Source organism: Ricinus communis, chromosome 3 (genome assembly GCF_019578655.1).
Source record: "Ricinus communis isolate WT05 ecotype wild-type chromosome 3, ASM1957865v1, whole genome shotgun sequence".
NCBI classification, from domain to species: Eukaryota; Viridiplantae; Streptophyta; class Magnoliopsida; order Malpighiales; family Euphorbiaceae; genus Ricinus; species Ricinus communis.
In genome coordinates this window covers 3644933-3659553 of record NC_063258.1, presented here as the reverse complement: position 1 = coordinate 3659553, position 14621 = coordinate 3644933, and the positions used below count along the sequence as shown (strand labels likewise).

The following is a 14621-nucleotide window of genomic DNA, read 5'->3' as shown; positions in this document are numbered from 1 at the left end:
AAGTGCAATGGTTAATGCTTTATGGCGATTGGGCAACTGTTGACAGCTATCCTCAGCCACCCACTTCCTAACAGTTTCTACTCACCCCCCAGTGAGGACAACAAATTCTCACTTTGCCTTGCAAACATACATCAAAATAACAAGCTCTAATTATTAATTAAATTATTAAATTTTTATTTTTTAAAATAATTTTATAATAAATAAAATGACTTAATAAATTATTTTTTATAATATAAAAATTAGTAAATTAATAAAAATTTATTACACTTATATATACAAAATGTGTAAATGAATACATATATATAGTGAATTTTTGATCGTTTTTAAATCTAAAATAAATTATTTTATTAATTCATAATTATCTACAATTAATTTTTAAATTATACTTTTTATTATAATAAATATAAATAAAATTTATTATTAAAAATTTAAAATATAAATAATTTTTTAAAATTATAAAAAAAATATAAAATTCATAATTAAACTAAATAATAATGTTAATCTTTTTTATTAATCAAATAACATAAATAAAATTTAAATTTAGAATTTAATTCAAATTGAGATATTCATCAATCATCAAACCTTTGGATGATACTGTTCCTTTCATAAATCATGCATGCGCTTGAGGGGTGCCAATTGAGCCTTCTTCCCTAATAGTGAAGTGCAGTGAATCAATAAAGATTGCCCAACTACCTTGCTTGATTTTGAAGTCAAATTAGGTGAATTTTTTCCTTTTTTTTTTTTTTTTAATTTGATCTTGTAATACACTTGTAAACTAGTGTGTGAAGAGAAAGGGAAAAAGAAAAAAGAAATTTGGTGGTGACCATAAAATAAAAAATAAAAACTCATAGGAGGATTATTACATTTTACCAAACTTGAACTGAAATCCAATTACATGGGACTGTGATATTTCAACAAGAAAAAACCCAAAATAAAAAAGTGAAGCATAAGCAGAGAAAAACCAGCCAACCAAACTTATAAAACACTAATTACCTTTTTTCTATAATAATTTTGATTCTTTTTTGTTTAATATTTTGTATATATTACCAAAAGAAACATAATATTATAAAATATATAATAATGAGATTAGATATAATATTGTAAATCATTTTTTAATTCTTTCTCAAAAGAAAAAAAAAAGAAGGAATCCCACAGCCCAACCCACATGATAATATTACATGTTACATGTTGATATTATGTAATAAGATGCTCCTTCAAAATTATTGAGCAGTATTAGCTGTTTTCTTCACTCATTCACTCCTCTCTTCTTCTTCTTCTTCTTCTTCTTCCTCTCTACCCATCTTTCTTTCCTGTTTTTCTTTTTAATAATCTCTAGCCACCACCGCCGCCGCCGACGAGCAGTTACATTTCAGGATCTGTAGTGTCGGTGTTGCTGGTGGCCTTCCTTTTCTTTGTTTATTTATATCTTTCAGTGGCTGCAAGGGATTTGATTCCGGACTCGAACTGAAACTCAAAATTCAGACTGATCTAAGAAAATGAGTATGTACGGGAGAGATCCGTGGGGGGGTCCTCTCGAAATAAACGCAGCCGACTCTGCCACCGACGACGACAGGAGTAGGAATCTAAACGACATAGACAGAGCTGCACTTTCAAGACCACTAGACGAGACTCAACAGAGCTGGCTGCTTGGTCCTGCTGAGCAAAAGAAGAAGAAGAAGTATGTAGATCTTGGTTGCATCATTGTCAGCCGCAAGATCTTCGTTTGGACTGTTGGTGCTCTTGTAGTATCTGCTCTCTTGGCAGGTTTCATTACTCTCATCGTCAAAACAGTCCCTCGCCATCACCACTCTAAGCCTCCTCCTGACAATTACACCCTCGGCCTTCATAAGGCTCTCATGTTCTTCAATGCCCAGCGCTGTATGTTCTTTCCTTTATATTTTGATCTTTTACTTGGTAGTTTTATTACTATTATCATCTGATCTCTATCTTTGATTCTCCAGCTGGACGGCTTCCAAAGCACAATAATGTGTCTTGGAGGGGTAGTTCTTGTGTGAACGATGGCAAATCAGCTACTGGTACTATCTTTAAAGATCTCGCTGGTGGCTACTACGACGCTGGTGATGCTATTAAATTCCATTTCCCTAAATCTTTTGCTCTCACAATGCTGAGCTGGAGTGTGATCGAGTACAGCGCTAAATATGAAGCTGCTGGTGAGCTTAATCATGTTAAAGAAATTATTAAATGGGGAACTGATTACCTTCTCAAGACCTTCAATCATACTGCTGATACCATCAGCACCATTGCTGCTCAGGTATTTCTGTCTCCTTTTCTTCTGCTGTTCTATTTAACCTCATGCTTTGCTACAACTTTCATTTCTTTCTACTTATTAGTAAGTCTAAAGTTCTAATCATCCATTGATTTGATTTCTATACAGTCAATTCATAAAAGCACATTTGTTTCTATTTAGGAAATGAGATCGTGCCAAAAACAATATGATTTTCCAAGAATTCAATTCAATTGCACATGTTATTTATACCACAAAGAAAGAAAAAAAAAAAAGAGAGAATTTGAAAGAGACCAAATTATGTGACATTGCAACAATTCAATTCCATTAGAAAAGCATAGTAATGGTACATCTTCCATGAGATTGGATTGATGTGTTTGGATGATGAACAACAGGTTGGTTCAGGGGATACTTCTGCTGGAAGCACAAACCCAAATGATCATTATTGCTGGATGAGACCTGAGGATATTGATTATCCTAGACCTGTTACCGAGTGTCACAGTTGTTCTGATCTTGCTGCTGAAATGGCTGCTGCCTTAGCTTCTGCATCCATTGTTTTCAAGGATAACAAAGCCTACTCCCAGAAACTTGTCCATGGTGCTGCAACTCTCTTTAGATTTGCAAGGCAACAGCGTGGTAGATACAGTGCTGGTAGTGCTGAGGCTGCCATCTTTTATAATTCCACTAGCTATTGGGATGAGTTTATTTGGGGTGGAGCTTGGCTCTATTATGCTACTGGGAATAATTCTTATCTTCAGCTTGCTACTACTCCTGGTCTCGCCAAGCATGCTGGGGCTTTCTGGGGAGGCCCTTTCTACGGTGTTCTTAGCTGGGACAACAAGCTTGCTGGTGCTCAGGTATTCTTCTTGCAATCCTTTTTCTAACCAATTACCCTCTTTTCCTATACTTGTGTATCATCTAACTTTTCTATCTGTTTCTTCCTATAAATCAAATGATATAGATACAATAGATTTGTGTTCGACATTTTTCCCTTGATGAAAAAAATTGTTGGTTGTTGCTTTAATCACCCATCTTCCTATACATCAAATGATCTCTGCTTCTGAAACTTCTATCCCAAATACTTTACCAAAGTCCAACATATATGTATGCTATTTCTTTTATTTTCATTTTTTTTGGTATTGATTCTGGCTTAGTTGATGATCTGGTCGGATCAAATGCATTTATGATTCTGAATTTAGAAAATTTCTGCAGGTATCATGTCTGTTTTGCTGATTTGATCTTTGTTATTGCCTTTCTAGGTGCTTCTAAGTCGTTTGAGATTGTTCTTGAGCCCTGGTTACCCATATGAAGAAATATTAAGAACATTTCACAATCAAACCAGCATTATCATGTGTTCTTACCTACCAGTTTTCACAAGCTTTAACAGAACCCGAGGTAAACCATTTCTTGTTAGTTTGGCCAAACAAGTTTCATATTGATGAATGTAAGTTTGGAATCTCAATGTGGTTCTTTGACATTGACCTACAGGAGGATTGATCCAGTTAAACCATGGAGCACCTCAGCCACTTCAGTATGTTGTCAACGCAGCCTTCTTAGCCACCCTGTATAGTGATTATCTTGAAGCTGCAGATACACCTGGATGGTACTGTGGACCAGATTTCTACTCAACTAAGGTCTTGCGTGATTTTGCCAAGACCCAGGTGCGTCAGCCTCTTTCTTTTTTGATTAGGTGGCCACTATTGGAACTTGTCCAGAGATTATGGTATTGAACTTCATTTTTTATTCTGTTGTTTTGGCAGATTGATTACATTTTGGGAAAAAATCCTCGGAAAATGAGTTATGTTGTGGGGTTTGGCAATCATTATCCAAAACATGTCCACCACAGAGGTGCATCCATCCCTAAGAACAAGATTAAGTATAACTGCAAAGGAGGATGGAAGTGGAGGGACACCTCAAAGCCAAACCCAAATACAATTGTTGGAGCCATGGTTGCTGGCCCTGACAGGCATGATGGTTTCCATGATGTTCGTACCAACTATAATTATACAGAGCCAACTCTTGCTGGCAATGCAGGTTTAGTTGCGGCACTTGTGGCTTTGTCCGGTGACGGAACTACTAAGATTGACAAGAATACTATTTTCTCAGCAGTTCCTCCAATGTTTCCCACTCCACCACCACCTCCAGCACCCTGGAAACCATAAGCCGCCTGTATTTTTGAGTTAAAGTTGTCTCGTGTGACTTATAATTAGATGATTTTGGTGAAGCAGATCTTGCAACTTAGACCCCCTTGGAAGTTAATGATAATGCAAATTTAAGGAAGATGGGCCATAGGAAAAAAGAAATGCAGCGGAGAATGTTTGCGAAGACAGTTGGGCAAGGCCTGGTGTACTCAGATAAACAGTCAGAAGTTGATGTTTTGTATCTCGAATGTCTCTTTGTTTGGATTTTGTGATATACATAGTATAATGTGTATGATATAAATCTTGTATTCTTTGAAACACGTGAATCTGAACAGTTCAAAATTGATTAACAATAAACTCCATAATGTCTAACTGGTACCTTTGCTGCTGGCTGAACTTTCTTCCTTTTTCATCCGCCTATTTTCCATTTATGCGAATGTTGCAAATATGTTTTTTATCTCACTAGGAAAACATGCTCCCGCTTCCAACACTATGCCCTCTTTTTCTTTTTCTCTTATCGTTGCTTCCTAGTGAGAAGCCACAGGACAGGAAATTTACGCTTCACACTAACTCCATTATTGTTTATAGATTTCCATCTGTTAGCAGTAATGCTCCCTTTAAGTATTGTTTTACCCCTGTAAGCCCAGGAAAATCGGACGTCATTTGGTCTGACTACTGTACTAGATTTAGGTTACGTTCTGCCTGACAAATACATATAATCTAGCAGCAAGGTTGTGTCAAGGATTGCAAGCAAACTGACAGCCATCTGTGGATTAAGTTTCAGAGGGTGGGGATGCTTTCAGTTGATACTGTAGCTGTTTTCATATGTTGGCCTCAGTTGATATGGTTATTATTATTACTAGTTCCTCGATGAATCAACATTTCAGTTGGGCATGACAAGTCCTGCCTGATTGGTTGGCTGGGCAGTGCTGATTTCTTGACAAGTCTCTTCACAATTCTGTTTTCAATATAATAAAAATAGATAGTAAATGAAGCGAAGTGGTTGTCGATTAGCATGAGGACCCATAAGATCCAGTGTCCTGTGCCTCTGTGTTGGGACTTTGGTGCTTTTGGCGATTCGCATGGTAAAATATGTTCGTTCCTTGAAATGGTCATCTTTGATTTACGCTTTAATATTCTGTTTATTATATTCTTTTCCTTCTGCTGTAGGCTAAAAAGTACTGCTCATTATATTCTTTACCTTTCCCACAGCTCTGTCTTATATAAAATACACATATTTCTTTATTTTGGAAGGCAAACCTTGAAATTTCCCCTGTGCGTTACCAGATGGCAGAAGAGTCTAATTCTTTGGAGTACACACCAACATGGGTAGTTGCTGTTGTCTGCTTTGTAATCGTTCTAATGTCTCTTTTCGCTGAACGTGCTCTCCATAAACTGGGAAAGGTACATAATCTATTTGTCTGCTGCAGTACATTTTTTATTTGAACCTATGAAACATTTCTTGCCCTTCTTCTTCCTTGTTGGTACACTTATTTGCAATTGCATATTTTGGACTCTTTGTGACTGCCATACAAGTTTTGAAACAAATGAATGAAATATCCACTGATAATTATGGATGCAAAAGATCCAACTGTTTAATTTATATACATGCATGTTAGTCTCCTTGCCGGAGAAACGCCACCTTGCAGTATCCATGCAGTTTAAAAGCTGTTTAGCATTAGCTCAACTGCTATGCAAGAGGCTATTATTTTTATTATTGAACAGAAGTAACTTAGATATCAAATCATTGAGCTGATGAGCACTAGCTATGGCTGATAATCACCTGATTTGACATGTTAAACTTGAGCACATTACATTGTTGTCTTTCTTCTGTTTCACTGTGTTATCTTTTAGCGCATAGCTCCTAAATAAATGGTTGGTTGGTTGTTGTTTCTGTAATTCAGTGGTTGAACAAAAAGAAACAAGAAGCATTATTTGAAGCCCTACAAAAATTAAAAGAAGGTTTGATGCTGATGTCACTATCCTTTCCTCTTGGATTTTGGACTCACCTAAACTTAAAACAATGCTAAAAATATTACTCTTGGTAGGACTAGGTATATGTTTTGTCTGTATACAGGATTCTTGCCTAATGAAAGTTTCTTCTGATGCTTGTGCACAGAATTGATGCTTTTGGGGTTTATCTCCCTTCTGCTAACTGTTACTCAAAATGCTATAAGCCGCATTTGCATTCCACCTCAGTTTGCATCTGTAATGCTTCCATGCAAGAGAGAAACTGAGAGCAGAAATCATGGAGAACATTTTCATCAGGCTCTAAACAGTCGGAGGCGCTTGCTGTCTGCCAGCAGTAATGCAGCTCACTGTAGTCATGAGGTATCAGTACTAGTCTGAGGAATTTTGTCACTAGACCATTTGGGTTTTATGATTGTGCAATGAAACTGCCTTGTTATTTCGATAATAGGTGAAATTTTACTCTCTTAGATGGCATTGTTCTTCTGTAATGCTAAATTGGTAATGGTGCCTCTATTGCTGCGCAATCATAATCCAAAATTGTCCAATTTCTGCTATCATATTTCTTTTTGACAGAACCTCTTCTTTAAGAATAGGGATAGTCCTACACTCTTACGATGATGGTTATATATTATTACATGGATTTCCAGGAAAGCCAATACCGTTATAATCATGTAACTAATTCTAGTTATGCTCGCAGTAAATCTTATACATATCAGTTATTGTTGCCTTTATTTTCCATACGCAGGGGACGGTTCAACTGTTTTCTTTGGAAGCATTGCACCAGTTGCATATCTTTATCTTTGTTTTGGCAGTTGTGCATGTGATATTCTGTGCCTCTACAATGGTTCTTGGAGGGGCAAGGGTAATGTCATGGCCTGATACTTAAAGACTATCTTTTCCTCCATAATTTTGAATTTTATACAATGTTGTAGAATTGAATTTTTAGATACGGCAATGGAAGGCGTGGGAAAAGTCAATCTGGAGTTCAAAACCAGAAGGTTTGGAGGAATCTAACATTTACATGCATCTATGCAGAAACAGTTCTAAGTGCATTAGTTAGTCTTTTTGCTTTTGTTTTATTTTAACTATTTTGCAGATCAAACTAAGCCTGCTCATGAACACCATCACCGTCTGTTCCAACACCACCATAATCTGTTCTTTGAGAAGCATGCTAAAGGACATTGGAGAAAGTCAGTTGTTATTAGTTGGTTGGTAAGGCTCAAGCCATTCATTCTACTTATTGCATTCAGAAAATGTGAGTGTATAATAATAACTTGGGGCTTCCTGTGCTTGTGATGTTCAGATTTCATTCTTTAAACATTTTTTTGGCTCTATAACCAAGTCAGACTACATTGCACTTCGACATGGATTTATCACGGTCGAGTTTCCGATTCTTAAACCAGTTACTAGTAATACTAATGCCACAAGTTAGGATGTGTTTTGACACTTGTTTATATTCTCCAATCCAGCAACATTGTCCGCATCTCCCCCAGTTTGATTTCCACGAATACATACTGCGGACGCTTGAAATCGATTTCAAAAAAATTGTTGGAATAAGGTAATGTCATAAGAAGTATGGCATGATGTTCCATTTAGTAAGTTGCTCTTGATTGCCAAGTAACTGTTAATATTATGCAATATCAGCTGGCATCTGTGGCTCTTCGTGGTGATCTTTTTGCTGCTGAATGTGGAAGGTAGTTCTAGTCTGATCCGATCAGTTGGATCATAATATAATAGACTGATAATACTCTTGTGGCTTTCATAACATGCAATGAAAATAATGGATGCAGGGTGGCACACGTATTTTTGGTTGGCCTTTTTGCCTTTAGTTGTAAGTTCTTCATGTATACCTAGTACAATTTCATCAATCAAGAACGCAGAAGAGTGTTTTCTTGTGGACTGGCAAATGCATAATAATAATAACATGTTGATCTGAGTTGGGTGGAATGCATTGGCAGCTTCTCCTCCTTGTGGGTGCTAAGCTAGAACACATAATCACCTGTATGGCTCAGGAGGCGGATGAGAAGATGCACAAGAAGGAAGTGAAGCCTTCTGACAACCACTTCTGGTTTCACAACCCTGTCATTATGCTTCACTTGATTCACTTCATTCTCTTTCAGAATTCATTTGAGATAGCCTTCTTCTTCTGGATTTGGGTATGTCAAATTATCTTTATACAGACTAATATAACTTACTTGTCCATCATATGTTTTTATTATGAATCTGCAAGAGAAAATTTGTTTGAAACAGTCCACATATGGATTCCGTTCATGCATCATGGAAAAACTGGGATTCATCATTCCAAGACTTATTATGGGGTAATAATCCAAATATATATATATATATATATATATATATATGAATAAAGTGTTTTCTGATACTTGCTTTGAGGTTGCTATTGCACAAATAACAGTGTTGCTATTTGGTACTGTTATGGATGAATGCAGCTTGATTGTTCAAGTGCTATGCAGTTACAGCACCTTACCTTTGTACGCTCTGGTCTCCCAGGTCTGCAAGCTAATACCTTTTTCCTTCATCCCAACCCCAACCTGCATTTATTGTTAATGCTGTATATAGAAAAGTGATGATCATATGAGTGGCAGCTAACTTTTAATATTGAATATGTTGTGGGTGATGAGTGAAGATGGGAACAAACTACAAGAGAAGCATGTTCTCTGCTCATATGCAATCAGCATTAGGCAGATGGGCTCATGCTCAAGCTGATCCGCTCACAACAGAATCATCTGAGACTGTTCCACAGGAAATGCATGTTATAGAACCAACTGCAGAATCTGTAACTCAACATTCCATTATTTCTCCAATTCCTTAAATTTCCATATTCCTTCCCTCCTCTTTTACTGATCTCTTCAGCAACTATACTTCAAAATTTCCCTTCTTTCTTTTATAGCCTTCACGATGCTGATTTATATTTATTTATTTGGATTACATCTTTAAATATCATTTTGTATTCCTCTTCTATCCTTAAAAAAAGAAACTTACTGATTATCAATTCTATTTCTCATTCAATCTGAATGAAATTTCTCAACTCATTAAATTGGCATGTGGTGGACAACCCTGCTTTAAAAACAAAAAATATATTCTTTTGAATCTGGAGAACTGCTTTTAGAGAAAAACAAGTAGATTGAGGTTTTTCAAAAGAAAATAGATTTGTCAAAAACAGTTTATAAAAATATATTTTAATAAACAAATAATTTATTGAATAAAAAAATTATAAACCTGCTTTTTAATTCTAAATGGTGGAAAATAATATAAAACTAAATTAGTGCCTTAACCTAGTGAAGATCAAATCTCACCAGGACTGGGAAAAAGAAACAACAGGAGGAAGGAGCATATGAAAAGGGTGGCATATAATGCTAGAAGGAAGATAGACACAATCAGATGCTAAGAGGAAATGACATAACAAAACACAAACTCCACCTAGCTATATTTAGGTTCCATTTGGCAAATTTTTCTTTTTATATCAAAAGCACACAAAATAATCCTTAAATAATGAAACAAAATCAAAGAATTCCTACAAGCATGTGGACCATTAAACCTATTTCACTATAAGATCCAGAAACAATGGCTCCTCTTTCACCATTGCATATTGCCACTCCTAATTCTGCATAAGATAACCAAATTCCTGTACCCTAACTTTGGTAAAGAGAAATTAAGACAAGCTTATTTTTTTCCAAAAGACTGAAAGCTTTTATCTATTTTCTTAATAATTTAAGTGGGTAAACCCAAATATCCTGAATTCTCAGAACATCATCTTTAATATTTTAATCATATCATGCAGATGCTCAGGTGACATTTATAAGTTTATTGAATATTAACTACAGAATAAAATGTTCTGCAATGAGGTAGGAAGGAAGAGTTTATATTTCAAAAAGGAAGACTATAAGAACTATTCCTTATTGTGTATTGTGCAGTTCCTTTCAGTTGACATTTCGATGTAAAAGGGAAAACGGAAAAAGAAAAACACATTGGAATGGTCTGTGAAATGGTGCCACAGAATGCCCATTAGAATCATTAATTTCTTGTCTACATTCTATTTTTTAATTACAGATGAAGTAACCTAAAAATCAAAAATAAAAAAGAGGAAAGGAGAAAATACTACAAATTATCAGGAAAAGCAAAACCCCTCTACTATATCAGCTTCTTTTTTTCTTCTTTTTCCTTTTTCTTTACAGGTAAAAATATTTTGCGTTCTGACTACAATGAAAAAGATGACAGACCTACCTGAGCGGGCCTTTCTAGTGGAAGCTTTCCCATCTCATAACTGCCTTGGTGCGAAGCAGGGACTTCTTCAGTAGTTTCTATCCCTTCAAGCTCCTTCAAAGCTCTTTTTGCATAAACAGTGAAAGCAACCGTGGTAATGATAGCAATAATAAAGGAGATGACATTGTATATGATTTCCACAGTAGTCAAGTGATGGTTCCCATATTTCACATCAGCAAATGTCCTTATTAACCGACCACTGCATCAAAGAGTATAACATTTTAAGGAGGGAGTGGAGCAGAAAGATACACAGAAATTAGCATGTTTTATTTTTTGGTGACCAATGATAGCTGGAAAGCTATCTCTTTTGGGAAAAAAATAATTTGAGTAAATTTTGAGACAAATTGGAGAACTTAAAAGTAGAATCTCGCCACATTTAGAGTGGTTTCAAAACTTGTGAATAGATCTTAACCCAGCAGCTAACTCTAGAATGAAAGAAATCTACTCTTCAATGAAACATTTTATTGAATGAGAACTGGTATAGAGGCCAATTAGTAATAAGCAATGAAAATGACGGACCTATAGATGTAGATAAAAGCTTCTGGTACCATTCCAGCGATGGAACCACATAAATAGGGCCAAAATCTCATACTCGTTACTACTATTGCATAGTTGAAAATTGTGTATGGAAATGGTGAAACCCTAAAGAGTGCAACCACTCGAAATTGATGAAACCAACTCCCTTCTCCAGCAAGTCTGATCATAGCAGCTTTCTGGGGCCATCTTTTCAACCATTGCTGATCATTCAACAGGAGATAATTCTCAGAGGTTAAAAGGAAAACAAAATCAGCTATAGATGAGTTTATAAAATATATTGTATGTTTATCTGAAGCATTAAATGTAATGGTCTTACATGGATGCGGTCACGGAACAATAGCCCAATCAAATAAGGTAAAATCATTCCAATAGTTGTTCCAACCATGATGATAACGAACCCCATGCCATATCCAAATATCATCCCGGCCAACCACATGGAAGGTCCTGAAGGAATTAAGAAGATAGGGAACACGGCCAAGGAAGCAATGAGCACAAGGGCAAGGACAGGACGGCCAAAAGCAGTTGCTTCCCATTGCAGGATTGGGAAGAGAACCTGCAGTAAATATGGTAATCAATACATCATATATATATTGCGATATTACTCCAAAGTGATGTGTAGTACTCTTCAATGCAATAAATATAAATATGGCACAATAAGCTGTGCCTTTAATCATATAAACAAACAGAAGAAGAAAAGGTATAAGAACAACCAAGCAAGAGAAGAGTGCATTATGAATAGTGAAAACAAGTATCCTCCAATAAAAATGTTAGAAGGAAAACAAAATGGAGCAGTAGGCATATAAAGGGAAAGAAGAGGGTAGTAAGTGAAGAGGGAATGATAAACAGAAAGCAGAAATGATGAAGAAAAGAGGAAAGAAAGTACCTTCTGAAAAAGGAAGGGCAGACCCCATTTGAAGAAAGCAAGAAGAAGAAGAATGACGAGAAAGGAAAATGCAAGAGCTTTGGTCCACCAAAGGAAAGATTTAGTTGATGATGGATTAGGTTGAGGGTGCAAGATGTGAATTTGTTGAGGTAACCCTGGATTTGAAGCATTGGGTATGACAAGCCTCACATATTCACTGTCTTCCCTTACACGACCCTCACAGTTTGCACCTTCTTTTCCTGATTCCTCAGAGCCTTCTCCCATTCTTTTTCTTTTTAAACTTTCAATTAAATTGACAACCTCCCCCTCCTCCTGGAACCCTATTGGTATATATACAGACAAAAGAAAAGCATGTCAATAATAAAAAAATAAAATAAAATTAGCTAGTATTGTCATGCGAAAAATTTGTGATTTGAATTACAAGTGAAGAAGAGCAGCCAAAAGAAGTGATGGTTAGGCCTCAGGGAGATCAGTGAGTAAGAATAAGTTTTGATTGGGTGAGTGAGTGATATATAAATATGGAATAATAACTTCAAAATTGAAAAAGAAGAATAATTGAGAAATTGATATTAGGGTCTAGGAGAAAGAGCTTTTACCTATCAAATAAACAAAGAGAAAGATACTAAATAAGAAGAGGAGGAAGTGAGTTGTCAGAGGGAGACGCCGGAGAACACCGCGTGGGGCTACTGTAGACAGCTGAAGAAGCAGGAGGGGAGTCGGATTGAAGATTAAGATTTCAAAATTAGAGAAATGAGAAGAGTCTTGTCTCTTGTCTACATTTTGTGGTCTTACATTAAATTTTCAGAAACAATAAATAAATAATATAATCTTTGATAAATGTGGTGTATGTGTAGTGTTCTTGCGTGCTTCCTTCCTGCCCTTAACTTCAATTAAAAGGTTCAAAGTTTGGAACATTCTCTTTTCTCTTTTACTTTTCTTTTGTTGAACCTTTTACTTTTGTGTGGTTGAGTGCTTCCGTGTTCATAATCTCATCCCTTATAATAAATAAATTAATTAGTTGATTACCTTCTAGAAGGCATTAGTCTTATTACAACAAGTGTCCTGTCCACTAAAGCAAAATATTTGCCCCTCCACTTTTGTTGTCTTTGACAATTTTCCTTTATATCTTTATTTATCTACATCAATTTTATATATTTTATCTTTATTGGCATATAAGTCCTTTTCTCTCAACAGTTAATTAATATCACACAGCTATTAATCAACGTAATTAAATTTTTAAATTTTCTATTAAATTTCTTTAAACATTTTCTTTTTATATTTTATTTTTATTTTTCTAATATCGAGCTTTTTATGTCTGACTATATTAATCCTAGAATAATTCAAACATTTAATAAAGAAAGCTCAAAAAATTATTTATATCCCCCTTTTGCTAGAATGTGTATCACATATTGTAACTTATATTATAAAAAATTCTAAAAAATGCATATAAAAGTGCCCTAAAATTTTTCCATACCAAAATATTCACTTTAACTATATATATATATAAAAGAAACGATTAAAACAATTTCTCTAAATATCCGGTTTGTACTTTCTCAATCAAAATTATTTTTTGAGTATTTTTATAAAAAAATTTCTAAAACACTGTTATAATTACAGAAGAATTTTTAAATAAAAATTCATTCATAGAAATATTAAATTTTTTTCTTAAAGATTAGCATTTTAAACCCTAAAATCAAAATCTCAATGTTACTATGAGGCAAATGCAAGCACTTTACTTGCAACAGCTAAAATAAAGAAAAAAATACTTTACAATGATACCTTAAATATTATAAAAAAATTAAAATTTAATCGGTTTGAAGCATCATCATCATCCAAACCAATAATAAGTTTGAGAGATGACAATAAGGACCATTATTTTGAAATTTTTCCACCAATAACTGTTTCTTAATCTTTAGTCAAAACATTTATTTAATTTTCATTGTCACTTTATTCAGTACTAAACACGGTCATTATTTTATATTTCTTCATAAATTTTTTGTATGCAGATGTTTGAAAAAGATGAGTTCCAAATTTTACTAAAATTTCTTATTTTAGGATTATCTCTTATAATTGTCTTTTAATCCTACAGTACTTTACGTAATTTCTTTCATAAAAATTAATTTCATATGAAAAATCAATCATATGATTTCTATTCCAAAAAGGATTTAGTAAATCAGCACACATTTTATTTTTAATTCTTTTTAAAACTAAAAATTTTCTTTTTTGCCAAATTATTCTAGAATTCCAGAATCATCTTATCATATATATATCGTAATTTTTTTTATGCGGCTTGAATTTGAAGGAATCCATCCGTAAGGATCAATTCCTTTGCATCTCATCATAACATTCTTCTAGATGACCATCATTTGGACCCATTATATGAGAAACCATCATGACTGATGGTGTGGTGGAAAGACTCTGCACTGTGTGGTAGTTGGACGCACTAGTTTCTTGCATTAAGTAAATAAGAATGGCGGATATATCTCTAAATGAATTAAATTTGGAGGAAGGTCCGAAATGAATTTTGATAGGGTCCTAAACATAACAAATGTACAACTATATA

General features: G+C 34.8%; 3 protein-coding genes across 6 annotated transcripts; 2 read left to right on the top strand and 1 right to left on the bottom strand.

Moving 5' to 3' along the window:
• The first annotated feature begins 1138 nt into the window (after positions 1–1138).
• LOC8262651 (endoglucanase 25) lies at positions 1139–4764 on the top strand. Its single transcript, XM_002519348.4, has 6 exons — positions 1139–1878; positions 1962–2272; positions 2641–3102; positions 3505–3640; positions 3734–3906; positions 4006–4764. The coding sequence occupies exons 1-6, from the start codon at positions 1497–1499 to the stop codon at positions 4405–4407; spliced, it is 1866 nt and encodes a 621-aa protein (XP_002519394.1). The 5' UTR covers positions 1139–1496; the 3' UTR covers positions 4408–4764.
• Positions 4765–4897: 133 nt separating this feature from the next.
• LOC8262652 (MLO-like protein 13) lies at positions 4898–10213 on the top strand. 4 transcript variants are annotated; one of them, XM_048371621.1, is made up of 15 exons: positions 4898–5471; positions 5674–5790; positions 6291–6348; positions 6506–6717; positions 7103–7219; positions 7304–7355; positions 7454–7569; positions 7661–7735; positions 7827–7915; positions 8002–8051; positions 8148–8188; positions 8316–8513; positions 8608–8675; positions 8805–8865; positions 9002–10213. In XM_048371621.1, exons 1-15 carry the CDS (start codon positions 5469–5471, stop codon positions 9185–9187), a joined length of 1443 nt encoding a protein of 480 aa, XP_048227578.1. In that variant the 5' UTR covers positions 4898–5468; the 3' UTR covers positions 9188–10213. The 4 variants fall into 4 exon arrangements, with proteins under 4 accessions (XP_048227578.1, XP_048227577.1, XP_048227579.1 ...); XM_048371620.1 differs by having other exon boundaries at positions 5641–5790; XM_048371622.1 differs by lacking the exon at positions 7661–7735 and having other exon boundaries at positions 5641–5790.
• A 136-nt stretch (positions 10214–10349) lies between these two features.
• On the bottom strand, positions 10350–13036 carry LOC8262653 (transmembrane protein 64). The gene is made up of 5 exons (XM_002519350.4): positions 12655–13036; positions 12059–12378; positions 11492–11728; positions 11158–11375; positions 10350–10837 (listed from the first exon to the last, which is right to left on the bottom strand). The coding sequence occupies exons 2-5, from the start codon at positions 12320–12322 to the stop codon at positions 10573–10575; spliced, it is 984 nt and encodes a 327-aa protein (XP_002519396.1). The 5' UTR covers positions 12323–12378; positions 12655–13036; the 3' UTR covers positions 10350–10572.
• Positions 13037–14621: the final 1585 nt, after the last annotated feature.

Bases quoted from the DNA above. Each gene is read 5' to 3' on its own strand.
- LOC8262651 (XM_002519348.4), top strand. From the start codon at position 1,497: ATGAGTATGTACGGGAGAGATCCGTGGGGGGGTCCTCTCGAAATAAAC. The intron at 1,879-1,961 runs GTATGTTCTTTC...TTGATTCTCCAG, and splicing joins GTTCTTCAATGCCCAGCGCT to CTGGACGGCTTCCAAAGCAC. The intron at 3,907-4,005 runs GTGCGTCAGCCT...TTGTTTTGGCAG, and splicing joins GTGATTTTGCCAAGACCCAG to ATTGATTACATTTTGGGAAA.
- LOC8262653 (XM_002519350.4), bottom strand. From the start codon at position 12,322: ATGGGAGAAGGCTCTGAGGAATCAGGAAAAGAAGGTGCAAACTGTGAG. The intron at 11,729-12,058 runs GTACTTTCTTTC...TATTTACTGCAG, and splicing joins TGCCCTTCCTTTTTCAGAAG to GTTCTCTTCCCAATCCTGCA. The intron at 11,376-11,491 runs GTAAGACCATTA...TTGAATGATCAG, and splicing joins TGTTCCGTGACCGCATCCAT to CAATGGTTGAAAAGATGGCC.
- LOC8262652 (XM_048371620.1), top strand. The intron at 7,356-7,453 runs GTTTGGAGGAAT...ACTATTTTGCAG, and splicing joins CTGGAGTTCAAAACCAGAAG to ATCAAACTAAGCCTGCTCAT. The intron at 8,189-8,315 runs GTAAGTTCTTCA...ATGCATTGGCAG, and splicing joins TGGCCTTTTTGCCTTTAGTT to CTTCTCCTCCTTGTGGGTGC.